At 40.0% G+C, this 14,691-nt stretch overlaps 1 protein-coding gene across 5 annotated transcripts in view; it reads left to right on the plus strand.

The window, feature by feature from the left end:
• FRMD4A (FERM domain containing 4A) overlaps window positions 1-14,691 on the plus strand; it is a 741,134-nt gene that overhangs the window by 115,723 nt on the left and 610,720 nt on the right. For 3 of the 5 annotated variants that reach the window (XM_077897154.1, XM_077897147.1, XM_077897150.1), the window contains one exon: window positions 8,292-8,403. In XM_077897154.1, the coding sequence (XP_077753280.1) occupies window positions 8,302-8,403 (102 nt within the window). In that variant the 5' untranslated portion in view covers window positions 8,292-8,301. Of the gene's footprint in view, window positions 1-7,533; window positions 7,840-8,291; window positions 8,404-14,691 lie in introns of those variants that run through there. The other 2 variants (XM_077897151.1, XM_077897153.1) reach the window with 2 other exon arrangements.

A 14,691-nucleotide genomic window follows, 5' to 3' on the forward strand; every position in this document is an offset into this window, starting at 1 on the left:
TATTTATTTATTCATGAGAGACACATAGAGAGAGAGAGAGAGGCAGAGACACAGGCCGAAGGAGAAGCAGGCTCCATGCAGGGTGCCTGATGTTGGACTTGATCCTGGAGTCCCAGGATCTCGCCCTGAGCCAAAGGCAGACAGACGTTCAACCACTGAACCACTCAAGTGTCCCTATTCCACCATTTCTTAAAAAGGCTATCTTTTCTCCAGTGGATAGCCTTTGTACCTTTGTCAAAGATCTCTTGTCTATATATGTATAGATCTCTTTCTGGATTCTTTTTTTAGCTTTGTTGGACTGTTCACCTTTCATTATGTCAATACTACACTGTTTTTACTACTATAAGTTTCTAATAAATCTTTAAGGTAGGCAGAGTTAGTTCTCCAATGCTATTTTTCTTTTTTGAAATGTTTTGGCTATTCTATGTCCTTTGCATTTCCATATCAATTTAGAATCAGCTTGCCAGTTTCTGCAATAAAAACCAGATGGGATATTGATTGGGATTCTGTTCAATCTCTGAATCATTTTGGTAAGAATGGACATCTCAATAACACTGAGTTTTCTGATCCATGAGCCAAATCTGTCTCTCCATTTAAGTCTGTACTGACTGTCAGCAATGTTTTGTCCTTTTTCAGTGCACAGATCTTTTACATCTTTGTCACATTTGTCCCTAAGCATTTCATATAGTCGGTTGCTATTGTTAATTGTACTTTTAATTTAAATTACTTACTATTTGTTGTTGGCATGTAGAGTAATACAGATTTTTTAATGTTGATGTTGTATCCTTCAACTTTACTAAACTTTCTTATTCTAGTAGCTTTTTTGTAGATTCCGACAGATTTTCTACGTGAAAAATCGTGTTGTCTGTGACTAAAAATAATTTTACTTTTTCTTTTCTGATCTGACTAGACTTTTTTCCCCCTTGGTCCTATTGCTCTGTGTCCCATATAATGTTGAAGAGTGGTCCCAAGAGTAGACATCTTTGCCCTATTCCTGATCTTGGGGGGAAAGTATTCAGTCTTCTACATTAAGTATGGTAATAGCTGTAATTTGTTGTGGATGCTCTTTATTAGGTTGAGAAAGTTCTCTTCTATTCCTAATTGTTGAAATTTTTTGGATATCAGGAATATATCTTGAATTTTGTTAATTGCTTTTTGTGAGTCTATTGAGCTAATTGTGTGGTTTTTCTTTTTTTCATTTGTTAATATGGTAAATTCCACTGGTTGTTTTTAGGATGTTAAACCAACCTTGTATTCCTAAGTCCTGGTTGGTCATGATGTGTTATCTTTTTATATATTGTTGGATTTTATTTTCTAGAAGTTTGTTTAGAATGTCTGCATTTTTATTCATGGGAATAATGATCTATAGTTTTCTTATACTCTTTGTTTGATATTTATGCTGGCTTCATAAAATGAGTTCTGAAACATTTCCTCCTCTTCAATTTTCTCAAAGAATTTATGGAGACTCAGTATTATTTCTTCCTTAAATATTTACTAGAACTCACAACTGAAACCCTGTGGGCCTGAGTTTTCTTTGTGGGAAGTTTTTCTTCCTTTCCAATCAGTTTGCCTTCTATTTGCTTTGGATATCTGAAAAAGTCTTCCTCTTGTTTTTATTTTTGAAAAATATTTTTGTTGGATTTGGAATCCTAAATTGATGATAATTTTTTCCTTTAAATTTTTTTAAAGGATGTTGCTGTACTGTCTTCTTGCTTATGTTAGTTCCAACAAGAAATCTGTTGTCATCCTTATCTCTGCCCCTCAATGTGTGTTATATATTTATTCCCCTCTGGTTGTTCTCAGAATATTCTCTTTATCACTGATATTGAGCAATTTGATTATGATGTGCCTTGGTGTAGCCTTCCTTATGCTTAGAATTTTTTCAGTGTGTAATTTGGAGGAAATCTCAGCCTTATGTCTTCAAACATAGTGTGGCTCTTTCTTCAGGAGTTACAAATTTCTTCTACATCAGGTCCCTAAAAGTTGTTCCACTGCACACACTTTTGTTTTTGTTTATAAAAACATTAAAATCTCTGTGTTTTGTCTGGAATAGTTTTTATGTTTTCAAGTTCACTAAGTTTTTCTTATATAGTGTCTAATCTCCATTAATCCCAACAAATGTGGGGTTTCTTTCCTTTTTATTTTTTTTAATTAATTTTTAAAAAATTTGACAGAGAGGGGGAGAGAGAGCAGGAGTGTGGGGAAGGGGGGAGGGTCAGAGTTAGATGGAGAAGCAGACTCCCACTGAACAGGGAGCCTGACATGGGGTTTGATCCCAAGACCCTGAGATCATTACCTGAGTGGAAGGCAAATGCTTAACCAACTGAGCCACATAGGCACCCCTCCTTTTCACTTTCAACATTGTAATTTTTAATCTCTGGAAGTTCAGGTTGGTTCTTTTTTTATATCTCTCATATCTCTACTTAACTTTTGAACATACTATATAAAATTACAGTATATAAAATTACTGTTTTAATGTTCTTTTCTGCTAATTCTAAAATCTGTTAGCTCTGGATGATTTTGCTTGATTTTTCTTCTATTTAGTGGTCATGTTTTCCTGCTTCTTTCCATATGTGATAATTTTTATTAGGTGCCAGACACTATAAATTTTACCTTGTTGAATGCTGATATTTTTATATATCTATAAATATTCTTTAACATTGTTTTTGAACACAGTTATTTGGAAACAGTTTGATTCTTTCAGGTCTTGCTTTCAAATTTGTTAGGCAGACTCAGGGAAGTGATCGATCTAGTGCTAATTATTCCTCATGCCCGAGGCAAGAACCTTTTGAGCATCCTATCTAATGCACCATGAATCTGCGTGGCCTTCTGGCCTGGCTGGTGTGAACAGGTATTAAACCGGCCTCTGTGTGAGCACCAGTCACCTATCTTTTTAATTATTTAGGTGGTTCTTTCCACAACTTCAGATAGTTTCTTCTTGTGCATGTGGTGATTAGCACCCAACTAAATGTTCAAAGGGAAGATCTCTGAGGTTCTCTCTCTGCACCACTGTCCTCTCTGGTGTCCTGCTCTGTGAATTCTACCCCTCCTGGTCTCCCCTCTTGGTTCTGCTCTTCAATTTAAGGAATCTACTTGACTGCACCTGGGTTTCCCTCTATGTTCTGTGGCCTGGAAACACTCTGAATTCAATAATCTGGGTTATTTTAAGTCTTATCGTTGTCCTGTGTCCAGTGTCTTGAAAAGTATTGGTTCATATATTTTGCCCATTTTTTGCTTTTTTCAGTTAGTATAAATGTTGTCCCTGTTATTCCATCTTGGCTGAAAGCAAAAGTTTCTTCATGTTTTCTTAAGTACAAATATTTACATGGTTGTAATTAAAGTATATGTATCATTTTATGGTCAAATAAACCCTGTAGTTCAGACAGATTCCATATTTTCTAAATAGTTTTCATAATTGCCATTTTAGTAGCTGCAAAGTGTTTCACAGTGTGCCAAATTTATTTGAGAGCCGTTTATACATTAAAGAATGATTTATGTTCTACCTCTTTCCAAAAAAGAATTTCAGATGGCTCACTGACAAAAAGGCCTACTAAATAAGACTAATACATTATGAATTAGAAGGGAAAACAAGGTTGAGAAAAACCGAGGAAGTAATAATGCCAACTATGATAATGTCTGCTGTGGGTATCCTGGCAGCCAAATGTGACAACTGTGATCAGTTCTGTTATGTTCATTATCAGAATGAGAAGGAGATTTCTAGGGAATAATAGTTATTGAGTGCCTACTGTGCACAACTTAAGGAAAAGGTGTGTTTGATTTTTACCTCTACCTTACAGTACTTGCCCTGGGGCACAGAGTAAATGACAGAATAGGCATTTTGGTTCCCAAGAATAAAATGGCACAACAGGCATTCTGAGGATAACACCATCCATCACACACGCTACCTCAGGAGAGACAGACATCTTCCTGGTACTGAATTCTGAGAGAAATTTCTCACATGGGGCAATTCATAGAGGCAACAACGAGTGATACAGTGATCAGTGTCTTCACAACAGCTTCACACTAAATACAGAAATTTTTAATGAACTTTTTTTTATTTTTTTATTTTTTGGTAATGACTTTTGATAGCTGTGACATTGAACCATCCTTCAGTTGAGAAGTTACACTGAAAGGAATTAATGTGTCTTTCTTGGGAGATAACACTAGCCAAAGATGGAATTTAGTTCCTTGGAGGAAATGATTGCTTGCTGTCCCACATGCCTCTTTTTATGATCTGGATTGTTCTTGGATGAGGTTCTGAAAAGAACTAGAGGTCTCCTGTCTCATTGCTTTTGATTTTTATTGTGAGAGTCTATTTTTACTAATTAACTCCTTTTTCTCACAAACTGCTCCATAATCCTTTGACTTTGACTTCTTTTAAAATATTTTTTATTTAAATAGAATTTGATTAACATATACTAACATTAGTTTCAGGGGTAGGATTTAGTGATTCATCAGTTGTATATAACACACAGTGCTCATCCCATCATGTGCCCTCCTTCATGTCCATCACCCAGTTAGGCCTTCCTCTCTGCCAACCTCTCTTCCAACGACCCTCAGCTTGTTCCCTAGAGTTAAGAGCCTCTCATGCTTTGCCTCCCTCTCCACTTTGCCTTCAGTGTCTGTAACTCTACTAAAAGCTCTAGGCACCTTTGTGGAACCACCATTGTCACTGGAATTTTGGGGTCCCTCCTTCTCTGTCAGCCTGTTACCTTTCCTCACAAACTCCTTGTGTTCTTCTTGTGCACTCCCAGTCCTTACCCCTTTCTCTTTGTACTTAACATTTTAGCACCTTCATTAGTGCCCAACTTGATATGACCGAGTACCCACTACTCTTTGAGCTTGATGCTCGGAGCTACAGGAGTGAACAGAGACAAATGATACCTAGTTCTGATGTTGGGTTGTTCACTTTCTAGTAGGAGATAATAAAGGAGAGTAAATAACTGTTATAAAAACCCAGCGACTTAGAAGTTGTACAAACAAAGCAAATATGAATACCCAAGTGGAAAAATGAGGGAATATTTCATACAGGCTGTAACTTTTGATGTTGTGAGTTATGTCTGTAAACATACACACTTGCACCGGACTCCAGACTCAGTTCATCTACCCACCTTCCCCTCCATCCCACTGACTAGCTCCTGGGATTTAGCTGTTTTCTTGGTGGGACTCTAAGTGCTATCACTGTCATTTCAACTCCTGGCACTACCAGCTGTTCCAGACTTCTCCAGAGTGTGGACTGAGCTTTGGGACAATTTTCATAACATGCGCTGGGGACAGAGCCTCAGCAGCCTCAGTGTTGAGGTCCTGTCTTACTGACCCACAATGTCTGTGGCATCCTTTTCCATTTCTGGCTTCAGATGTCATGCCTTTCTGCTGTTTCTCTTCTTGTCTGTTGTGCCAGCAGCTGGTATGACATAACTCTGAAGTGCAAGGGAGTTCATGCCCTATGGGGTCAATCTGCCCAGCAAGATTCAGCTGATAGGAACAGGCAAGCAATTCCCTCTCTCCCCCTGATGGACTGTTCCAGGGAATAGAGTTCCATGCCTGTCTGGAAGCCTTTCCTCATGACTGAGCAGCTGTATTGTGAGCAGTTTAGTAGGCACCACCTTGTACCTGCTCTCATCCCTTCCCTGCCCCTCCTTCCCAACTTCTTCACTCTTGCCTCCCCGAGATGGCACCTCCCAGTAATGTCTTCACACATGAGATCTACTGCAGGCTCTTTTTTTTCTAAAGAATCTGGACAAAGGTTCAGCAAAGTATAGAGAAAGCAAGGCAGGTGTGCTGAGGCTCCACACCAGTAGTCAATATAAAATATCTCAGGGTGTGATCTCAGGGTCCTGGGATGGAGTTCTGCATCAGGCTCCCAGAGGGAGCCTGCTTCTCTCTCTGCCTATGTCTCTGCCCCCCTCTGTGTATCTCATGAATAAATCAATAAGATCTTTAAAAAAAATCTGTCTCTCAGGCCTGCCTGTCCAACCTGAGCATGTCCTGCACTCTTGCATACCTGGAACTGTTCTCCTGGGCCCTCTGTAGGCACTGTCCCCTGCCCACCCACCAGCAGCATGAGTACAATATTAATTTCTCCTTGTGCTTTCTGTGTTTTACAAGCTCGTGGTCCATATAGAATTATAAAACACAAGTCATAAAAAAAGACATCTGCATATTCCTCAAGTTTCGGCTTAACAACCACCATGTTCTTGAAGCCAAAAGTAAACTTTCTCTACTCTGTGCAGCCCAACTATTTGTTTTTAGGTTACTTTCTAGCATTTATCACTTACTGTCTTGAATCATAGACAGTTGTTGGGTATTACTGCATTTGTCAGATAAAAAGCTCCTTGAGGGGAAGGGCCATAATTTAGTTTTACATCTTCTATGAAGCTTATCATAGAGTAGTGCACACAGTAGGCACTCAGCACTTATCAGGTGAATACATTTAGAAAGCTATGTTCAAGGTTAAGGTAACACTGTGGATATGTTCTTTAAATTTTTATGGTCACACTTGATGGGATGAACACTGGGTGATATGCTATATGTTGGGAAATAGAACTCCAATAAAAAAAATTTTAAAAAATTATTATGTTCAAATAATAAATTATAATAATCAAAAATTCTTTTGAGAAACCCACCAGCAAGTCTCGAATTTTCTGACAGCTCAGTTTCAAGGACACATGGAGAGGACTAAGGTCATGCTGTGAATCTCCAAACACCTGATAGTAGAAGATTCTCAGAGGTTCCTGAGGTCAAGGGCATTAGAATCCAATCAGACAACATGGAACAAAGGTTCAACCTCATTGGGCCACAGGATAAACAACAAGAGAGGAATCTTTTCTTTCATTCAGTGAATATTTTTGAGCACTTACTTTGTGACAATCAAATAAATGCTTTTAAAATATGAATGATAGAGGGACAATAGTTATACTTGTCCATGGGAACATGTAAAGGTGATTAATTTCCTCCCTGAGTTTCTTATTTAGAAAGTTGGTTTGTGTTCTTACATTTCACACTGTCCAATTAATTTCAAGGAATTTTTGGAGTCATTACAGCAGGTGAGTAAAGGAAGAAACTGAAAGAGAACATGAAAACTGTTATCAAAAGTGTTAGTAATCGCCATGTGTAGTTGAATAATTGTGCTCCATAAGAAGATAGAAGCTTGGTGGTGCTCATAAATAAAAAGTGTTTAATTTTCTTAAATCTTTGACTGTGAGAAGCCTTTTCAGCCACTCATTATATAACAAGACTGGGCAAGCTTCCTTCTTTCCTTCTTCTTCTTCTTCTTTTTTTTTTTTTTTTGCCATTGACATCTTCCAAGGAAAATGCTGCATGATATGATTTTCAAGGCTAATTTGCTTTTTTGTCTTAAGCAGTGCCTCTTGCTACACATTAGCCTCCTGTACCTCCCTGAGCTAGAGAGGCTCCTTCAAAATTCCTAACAGGCAGCCTGGTGGAGAGATGGGAGGGAAAGGAAGGGAGGGAGGAAGGGCGGGAGGAAGGGAGGGAGAGAGGTAGAGGGTGCCTGTCTGCTGCGTACATGTGGTACAGGCTGGGAGATCGGAACGCTAACAGAACAGGCAGTGTAATTACATGTTCCCTGTAAGTATGTTAGCCCCACGGGGAACTGAGCTGGCCAGTCTACTTGGAGAGGAAAAGTAGATTTAAGGGTAGTAGAAGAGGTCATTTCATAACTGACTTATTACTCGGTTATGATGAGGGCATTTGCTGATCTCCAGTGACTGCCTGATGCTTTTGGTCAGGCTCGGCTCTGTCACTCCCAGATACTTGATTTTGCAAAAGGGACACACCTTTCTGCAGGAAAAGAAGACACTGACCAGATTGCAAGCGGTAGGTTGTGACATTCAGCATGTTTATGCAGCAGAATTGCTGAGAGATGGGGGTGGGGTAGGGAGTGGGGGGTGGTAGTGGTGGTGTTTGGGTTGGTTAATTTATCTGCAACAGGGAATGTTTTATTTTAATTGTCAGTTAAAAAAAGAGTTGCTGCCTAGGCTAAGGTATCAGTTAAAAAATTCTGCGTTCCCAGCTTTTATATTTGTTAGATGTGGTTTCTGTGCTCATGCAGCTTTAGTGAAGCTAGGGAGGGCTCACCTTTAAATAACCTGCAGCTTCCTATTTTCATTCTTTTTTTTTTTTTTATCCCTAAGCACTGTTCCCACCCCTTCTTCCCAACATCCGCCTGACCGTCCCCCCCACCCCACCCCACCCCACATGAAATGTGGCCTCTCTTCATCATGAGTCTTCTGCACCCTGAGTCTGGATTTCTGGCTGGTTTGCTGTAGGTGTTTGTGGATGCCTCGCAGTCAGCCAGGGCCCAGGCGAACTGACTGTGCATGGGAATCGGAGACCATGGCCGTGCAGCTGGTGCCCGACTCTGCTCTAAGCCTGCTGATGGTGAGTGCTCCGGGAGGAGGTGGGGCCCAGGCAGCGCCCAGCTCCAGGCTCGCCCGCCTGCTCCGCACCGTGCGCTGCTGCAGTAGCTGCAGACATGCTAAAAATCGCCCTGCTTTATCCCGCAGGCTTGTTTGAAATGATTTCTTGGGTGAGAGTATCAGCCATGACAAAGCACTCTCAGGGAAAAGAAGCATTAGATTTGCCATTTTAGAAACTTGTTGCTTAATGCTATTTTGAGAGATGTGCTTGCAAACAGGTGCTAAGAGCCCCTGGAAATAGATTCCCACCAACGCCTCCCCCTGGCTTCTCAGCATCCTTTCCCTGCTGCCTTTTGCATCGAAATTAAGGTGATCGTGTTTGTTTGTTTTTATATCTTCTCATAGCAACTGTGGAATATTTTGCCCACGGAGCAATTGAATAGGATCTTCTTTCTAAGGTGCCCCCTCCCCCGTGACTATTCAGATTTCCCCATAGAAGCAGCTGAGGAGGTAGTTTGTGGCCTTGTGTAACACTGGGACTGTAGAGCTCACCTCCCAACTGTGATTGCTGGGGAGACACTGGTAGGCCTTGTCCAGGCACTTGCCAGTGTGTGGACCACTGACCTACTGGAAGCTTCTCTGTGATTCCCATCATGTTAAGAAGGCCTCCACTCTTAGCCTATCTAAGCAAACAGGGGCACTGATGTCACTTTGTTTTAACCTGATTGACTTTCTGCTAGACTCTAGATTCAGAGTTTGCTATTACTGTCCTGTTGCTCCCCTTCTCACTGAGCAGCCCATATGCCAGGGTAATGCTGACAGAAGTAGGGGCTTGGTGTGTGAATGTTCTCACAGTTACACAAGAGGTTTTACGAACAAGGCATAAGTGCTTCTGCTGTGTATATTGATCTGTGTTTTCTGACTGAGAAGGGGAAATGCAGCTTTGTGAGGCCTGATGAGTTTATTAAGAGCACTTGGAAGAAGAGCCAGTGGGGAGTCTGCCTCCAGAGTGATGAGCTGGGTCAAGTTAAGAGGGATAGATATCATGGCTTCTTTGTTACCCCAAATGTCATTTAGGCCACACAGCCATTTGAAATGCCTGAGATCTCTTGGGCTTCTGCTGACTTCCGATTCTGCTGGGAGAGAAGTATCCACAAGAATTAAAGTTGTTTTCTGGAGAAATTATCCTTGACCCATCTCCCTTCCTCATAATTGTATTGTCTAATGATACTTTATCCTCCATTGTGTACCTGTGGTCACGTATGTGGATGATGAGGGTCTGAGTATTTCTGACTGTGGCAGGAGATGCAGTGACAGTATCTATGAGGACCAAGAGACTCCAAGAAACTGAGAATGAGTCATTTGCAAAAAAAAAAAAAATATATATATATATATATATAGGCACATATGCTCATATTCAGGTATGCATATGATCTAATATTATCTAATTAAATCTTGCATTATATTAATATAGAGAAGAAATGTGTTATTAAAAATTAGCTTTAGGGAGAGCTGGACCTGTTTGCCTCCAGATTTCGGTTCTATTTCTCCTTGATGCTTCTGAGCATTCAAGTGTGTGTCTGTTTTACTGGGAGCCATAAGGATAAATCCTTGGTACCCAAACAGAATGCAGTTTGGCATCCTGGTCCAGCTACTCCTGCCACACGCACATTCAGGTTCTTTTATTCCTTGTGTTCCCAAATATTATGGTTGCTTTCCTGGAGGTATCTACAGCTCACACTTGATCCTCTGTGTGTCAGCAGCCTCTGCCCTCAGATCTATCCCTAGTGCTCCCCTCTTGCCCAGATTAAAGAATTGCAAGTATGTCTCTTAGAAGCTGGGAGGAAATAGCTCTTTACACCATGAGGGACCGTTAGATTAGATAACCTTGGGGCACCATGTATAATCACAGTCTGTGCATTTTTCTGTTTCATGACTGGTTTAGAGGAATTTTCTCCTATGGACTTGGTTGCTTTTTTCATTTTTGAGAGTAAACCTCAAAATAATTGCTTCCCAACCTATTGCGTTGATGAGTCTCAAAATGTATAAGCAAGTCAATAAGGGAGAAAGGAGGAAAAGAGGCCACTTAGCAGTTGCTTTGGCTGTGAATTCAGGAAGGAAGTCGTAAACATGATTGTTTATTAGCTAATCAATCAACCAATCTGTCCTCAGTATTTATGGAATGCCTGCTGACTGAGGAAAGTAGCATAGTATAAGGGCCAGAGCAAGAGTCATAAACACCCTGTTTGGGGAGAGGTCCATACTGGGTGTCTTGATTGCAATTCTGCCATTTTATCCTGTAGAGTCATTGAGCTGCAGGGAACTAGGGGAGAGCAATTGACCACACCTCTTGGTTTTGAATAAGGAGGCAGCCAGAGATTATATTCACTGTAGACTCTGGATGATTCAGGACAGAACACATTAATTTGGTTATGCAAGTGGCAACAGATCTAAAATTGGAGAGCCCTGTGCTGTCTAGCTTTGCCACTCGGGTGACCCTGGGTATGTTGGTTCCTTTCACTGTGCTTTAGTTGTGTTATTTGCTTACTGAGGAGGTCATGCTCATCTGTAGGGTCCCTTTAAGCCCTGTTAAACATAATTTAAGACTTCTAGGAATAGTGTCTAGAACAGAGGTCCTCAAGAGGCAACTCTAATGCTTTATTCAGCATTATGTCTTATTTATACCCTACAATATGGACAGTGATGCTTTTAGATGGTGGAATTTTTTCCCACCCATATGGCTTTTATGTCGAAAGAAGTGTTTGATATTATTTGCATGAAGAGGTAATCATTTGGGTTTGTTCACACTCTGCTGTCTGGAGTCCTACCCCATGGGAGCCTAATTTATTCTGTTGGACCAAAGCAGGTGACTTTTGGAAAGTACCTAAGATGACTTTCTAAGCTGGTGCAGGGTTTGGGGCATATGTAAGGGTCCTGGGTAGTAAGCATGTGCTGACTGTTTTGAGGTGGATGGATTTCACTGATTCTTTCAGTGAAGAGTTAATTCAGAGAGATGATGATCATCCATGCAAGACAGAGGTCTCCTCAAATAACCAAGGCAGGGTGGACTCAGAGAAAGGACAGGTGCTGGTGGTGAAGACCACCTCACAGGCCATTGAAAAACCTACCTCCTCCATCTCTGCAGACATGTTGGGAAGCAAGAAAAGACTATTGTGTTCACCACATTGTTGGGAGTCTCTAGCCTGATGTGACTAATTATAGAGCAGGAAGCTCTTGGCTATGTGTCGTTTGCTGAAATCACAAGAGTTTAGGGAACCCTTTAAGGATTGGAATGTGGTAGATCTAGCCAGAGATTTATTGATCATTTCTCTAATGACAGCTAGAGATATTTAACGAAGAGGCTACAGAGGTAGTATTAGGATATTTTGGCTCTTAGATTCTGAAAGCTCAGACAGCTAGCTTAAAATATTTTAATGTAAGTTAGCTAGCTAGGCAATAATGCAAATTATGCTTTTCTACCGACAGAGTTTCTTTACATATATTATCTCACTTAATCCCTTCAACAGTCCTGGCTTTTAAGACAAAATTTTTTGATAATTAGAATCTGAGAAACTGTCAGTGGTCACACCACTGAAATTGATGGGGCAAAGTTTCAAAATCAGGGTGCTTTGACTTTCAAGTCAGGGCTTTCTTTGATACCATGTCAAAGCTCAAGAACTTGACCACCAGGATCTTCTAACACTTTGGATTTAGTGTCTCTTGGGGACTTCACCTCTGAACCACTCTGCACTTTTCACATTTTAGGTAAGTAGTATTATCTTCTTATTTATTTTCATTCTTTTCCATGTTGCAACTTAAAATAAAAGGTGATACCATATGCCTGGCTCAAGACATCTGGTTTCATTCTAGGAAAAAGAAATATTTTTATATCTATAAGAAAATTCCCATGTTTCCAAGGTTCCATTCCCTTGGATTCTAAGAAAATTGCCAGGAGTCAAGTTTTATAATAGGAAAATTAAATATGTAAAAACTTCCATTCATAAGTCAGAGAAATTAGTGAGTAATTATTCTCAGTGAATGAAGGATGTGAATTAGATTATCTTGAAGATTCCTTCCATTGCTAAAAATTTGATTTCAGATTTCTGGGATTCTCTTGAATATATTAGCTCTCTGGTCTGTTTTGAATAGATTCTAGTTCATAACCTGCTCTTGGAAAACTTTATCTCTCTAGTTTCTTTTCATTTCACTTTATTTATTATGGATTCTTCTTTCCTCACATATTTTCCTTATTTGGAAATTTTCTTTTTTAATTAACCAACAAATACTTGCTGAGTATCCACTCTGTGTAGGAAGAATACATGGCAGTCATTAGCTTTTGTGAACGTAAAGACTAATTGGAAAGACAAAGTAGAGATGTGGAAATTATGACCAGGAATTTATAGGACAACTTCAGAAAATCACATAAGAACTGCAGTAAGATGTGATGATCCATAACCAAGTCAGTCCTGGGGTGCAGTGCCTGTCAGAGTGGAGGAACTGGTTCAAGTTTAAGTAACATGTTGAGGGATAGATGAACGTGAATCTGAGGTGAGGTGAGTTTACAAATTACAAATAGAGTTCAGACGATGTCAGGAGACGGAAGGTGTACTGGTTTGGAGAAAGTTCCTAGAGATATCAAAGGCTTACATGATCAGAAAAGCAGGTTAGGAGTGTGACCAATGTCCTAGGTCTATTACTATAACCTCATTTTCTTCTAAATTTGACCTGTGACAGGTCTCTATTCAGACTTTCATGTAAGACCACAGATTTTCTCCAGATGGCAAAAGGCAAAAGGCATAGGATAAAATTAGAGTCTGTTTTGAGGAATCTTTCTCTTGAATTAATAATAATAATCCTCATATTTTTCAAAGTGCTTTTATGCCTGCTGTCAGGACGAGTACTGTATCTTTCTATTATATGGTCAAACTGAGATCCAGAATACTAAATGGCTTGCCCAAGATCTAAAAGGTTTTGCCCCCAGCCAACCACTGGGTCCAGGGATGGGTTCTCTGACCAAGCAGGTTGGCTAATTGTGATGGCTTCCATTATAGTTAGCTCATACATTTGAAAATGTAATATTGACCACATTTATGAAAATCCAAAGAATAATAATTATGTGTTAATACAGAATATAGCCACCTAAAGTACTGTGCACAGAGTGGGACCATCTAAGTTTAGGGTCCAGCAGCCAGGGGTCCTGGATGTTCACATCTATAGTAGGATAGGTTCTTTTTTTTTTTTTTTTTTTTATTCATGATAGGCACCAAGGAATTAAGTAGTTTCAGGAGAAGCTGGGCTGTGGATTTTTGGGTGACAGAATCTGGACCCTGTTTTTCTGCCTCTTTCCATGTCTTAATTCCACTTCATTCTGTGTTAACTTTAGGCTCTAGCAGATTCTTTCCTCTACAGCTCCAGGATTACTTGTCCTTAGAGCTAATGGGCCCAGATAAATGAGCGGGACTTTCCTTATAAAGTCATTTCTTTCTTTCTTTTTTTTTTTTTTAAAGATTTTATTTATTTATTTATTCATGAGAGACAGAGAGAGAGAGAGAGAGAGAGGCAGAGACACAGGCAGAGGGAGAAGCAGGCTCCCTGCAGGGAGCCCAACGTGGGACTCAATCCCGGGACTCCAGGATCACGCCCTAGGCTGAAGGCAGGTGCTAAACCACTGAGCCACCAGGGATCTCCTATAAAGTCATTTCTTAACATCTGTTTGTCCCTGTTAGATAATAGGTTTTGCCCCTGGCCAATCGTTGAGTCCAGGGATGGATTCTCTGACCAAGCAGGTTGGCTTCTATTTCTAGATCTGTTGGGAAAAAGGAATTGGGTCAGTTGGCTAATAATTCCACCTGAATCAACAGGGAGTGGGAAGGCCAGGTTCCAGAAGAAAAAGAGCTCTTTTACCTGGAAGGAGAAAGGGATACTAGCAAGGTAAAAACAATAGATGTTCATTACAGTGTTACAACTTGTGTGCCATTTATAGGGCTCCTATAAAACTGGTCAGAGGGGTAAAGCATCAGTAAACCCTAAAAATAAGTATAAATGGAAAAGCCCAGTTTCCCTCAAAATAAATATAAATGGAAAAGCCCAATTATCTAGTTTATGCTAGATTTAAAAAGTCTCACCATCTGTGAAGTGGGTTAATAATAGCTGCCATGTAAGATTTGGATAATTCAATGAGATATGCAGGTAGAGTACTTAGTACTGTTCCTAGATCAAAGTAAATACATGGTAAGTATTTGTAATTGTTTGCTTTATGTCAAAATGATGTGAAAGTACCATCTACCTAAGCTCATCTTATTAGACTCCT

The sequence above is a fragment of the Canis aureus genome, chromosome 5 (assembly GCF_053574225.1).
Source record: "Canis aureus isolate CA01 chromosome 5, VMU_Caureus_v.1.0, whole genome shotgun sequence".
Taxonomy (NCBI): Eukaryota; Metazoa; Chordata; class Mammalia; order Carnivora; family Canidae; genus Canis; species Canis aureus.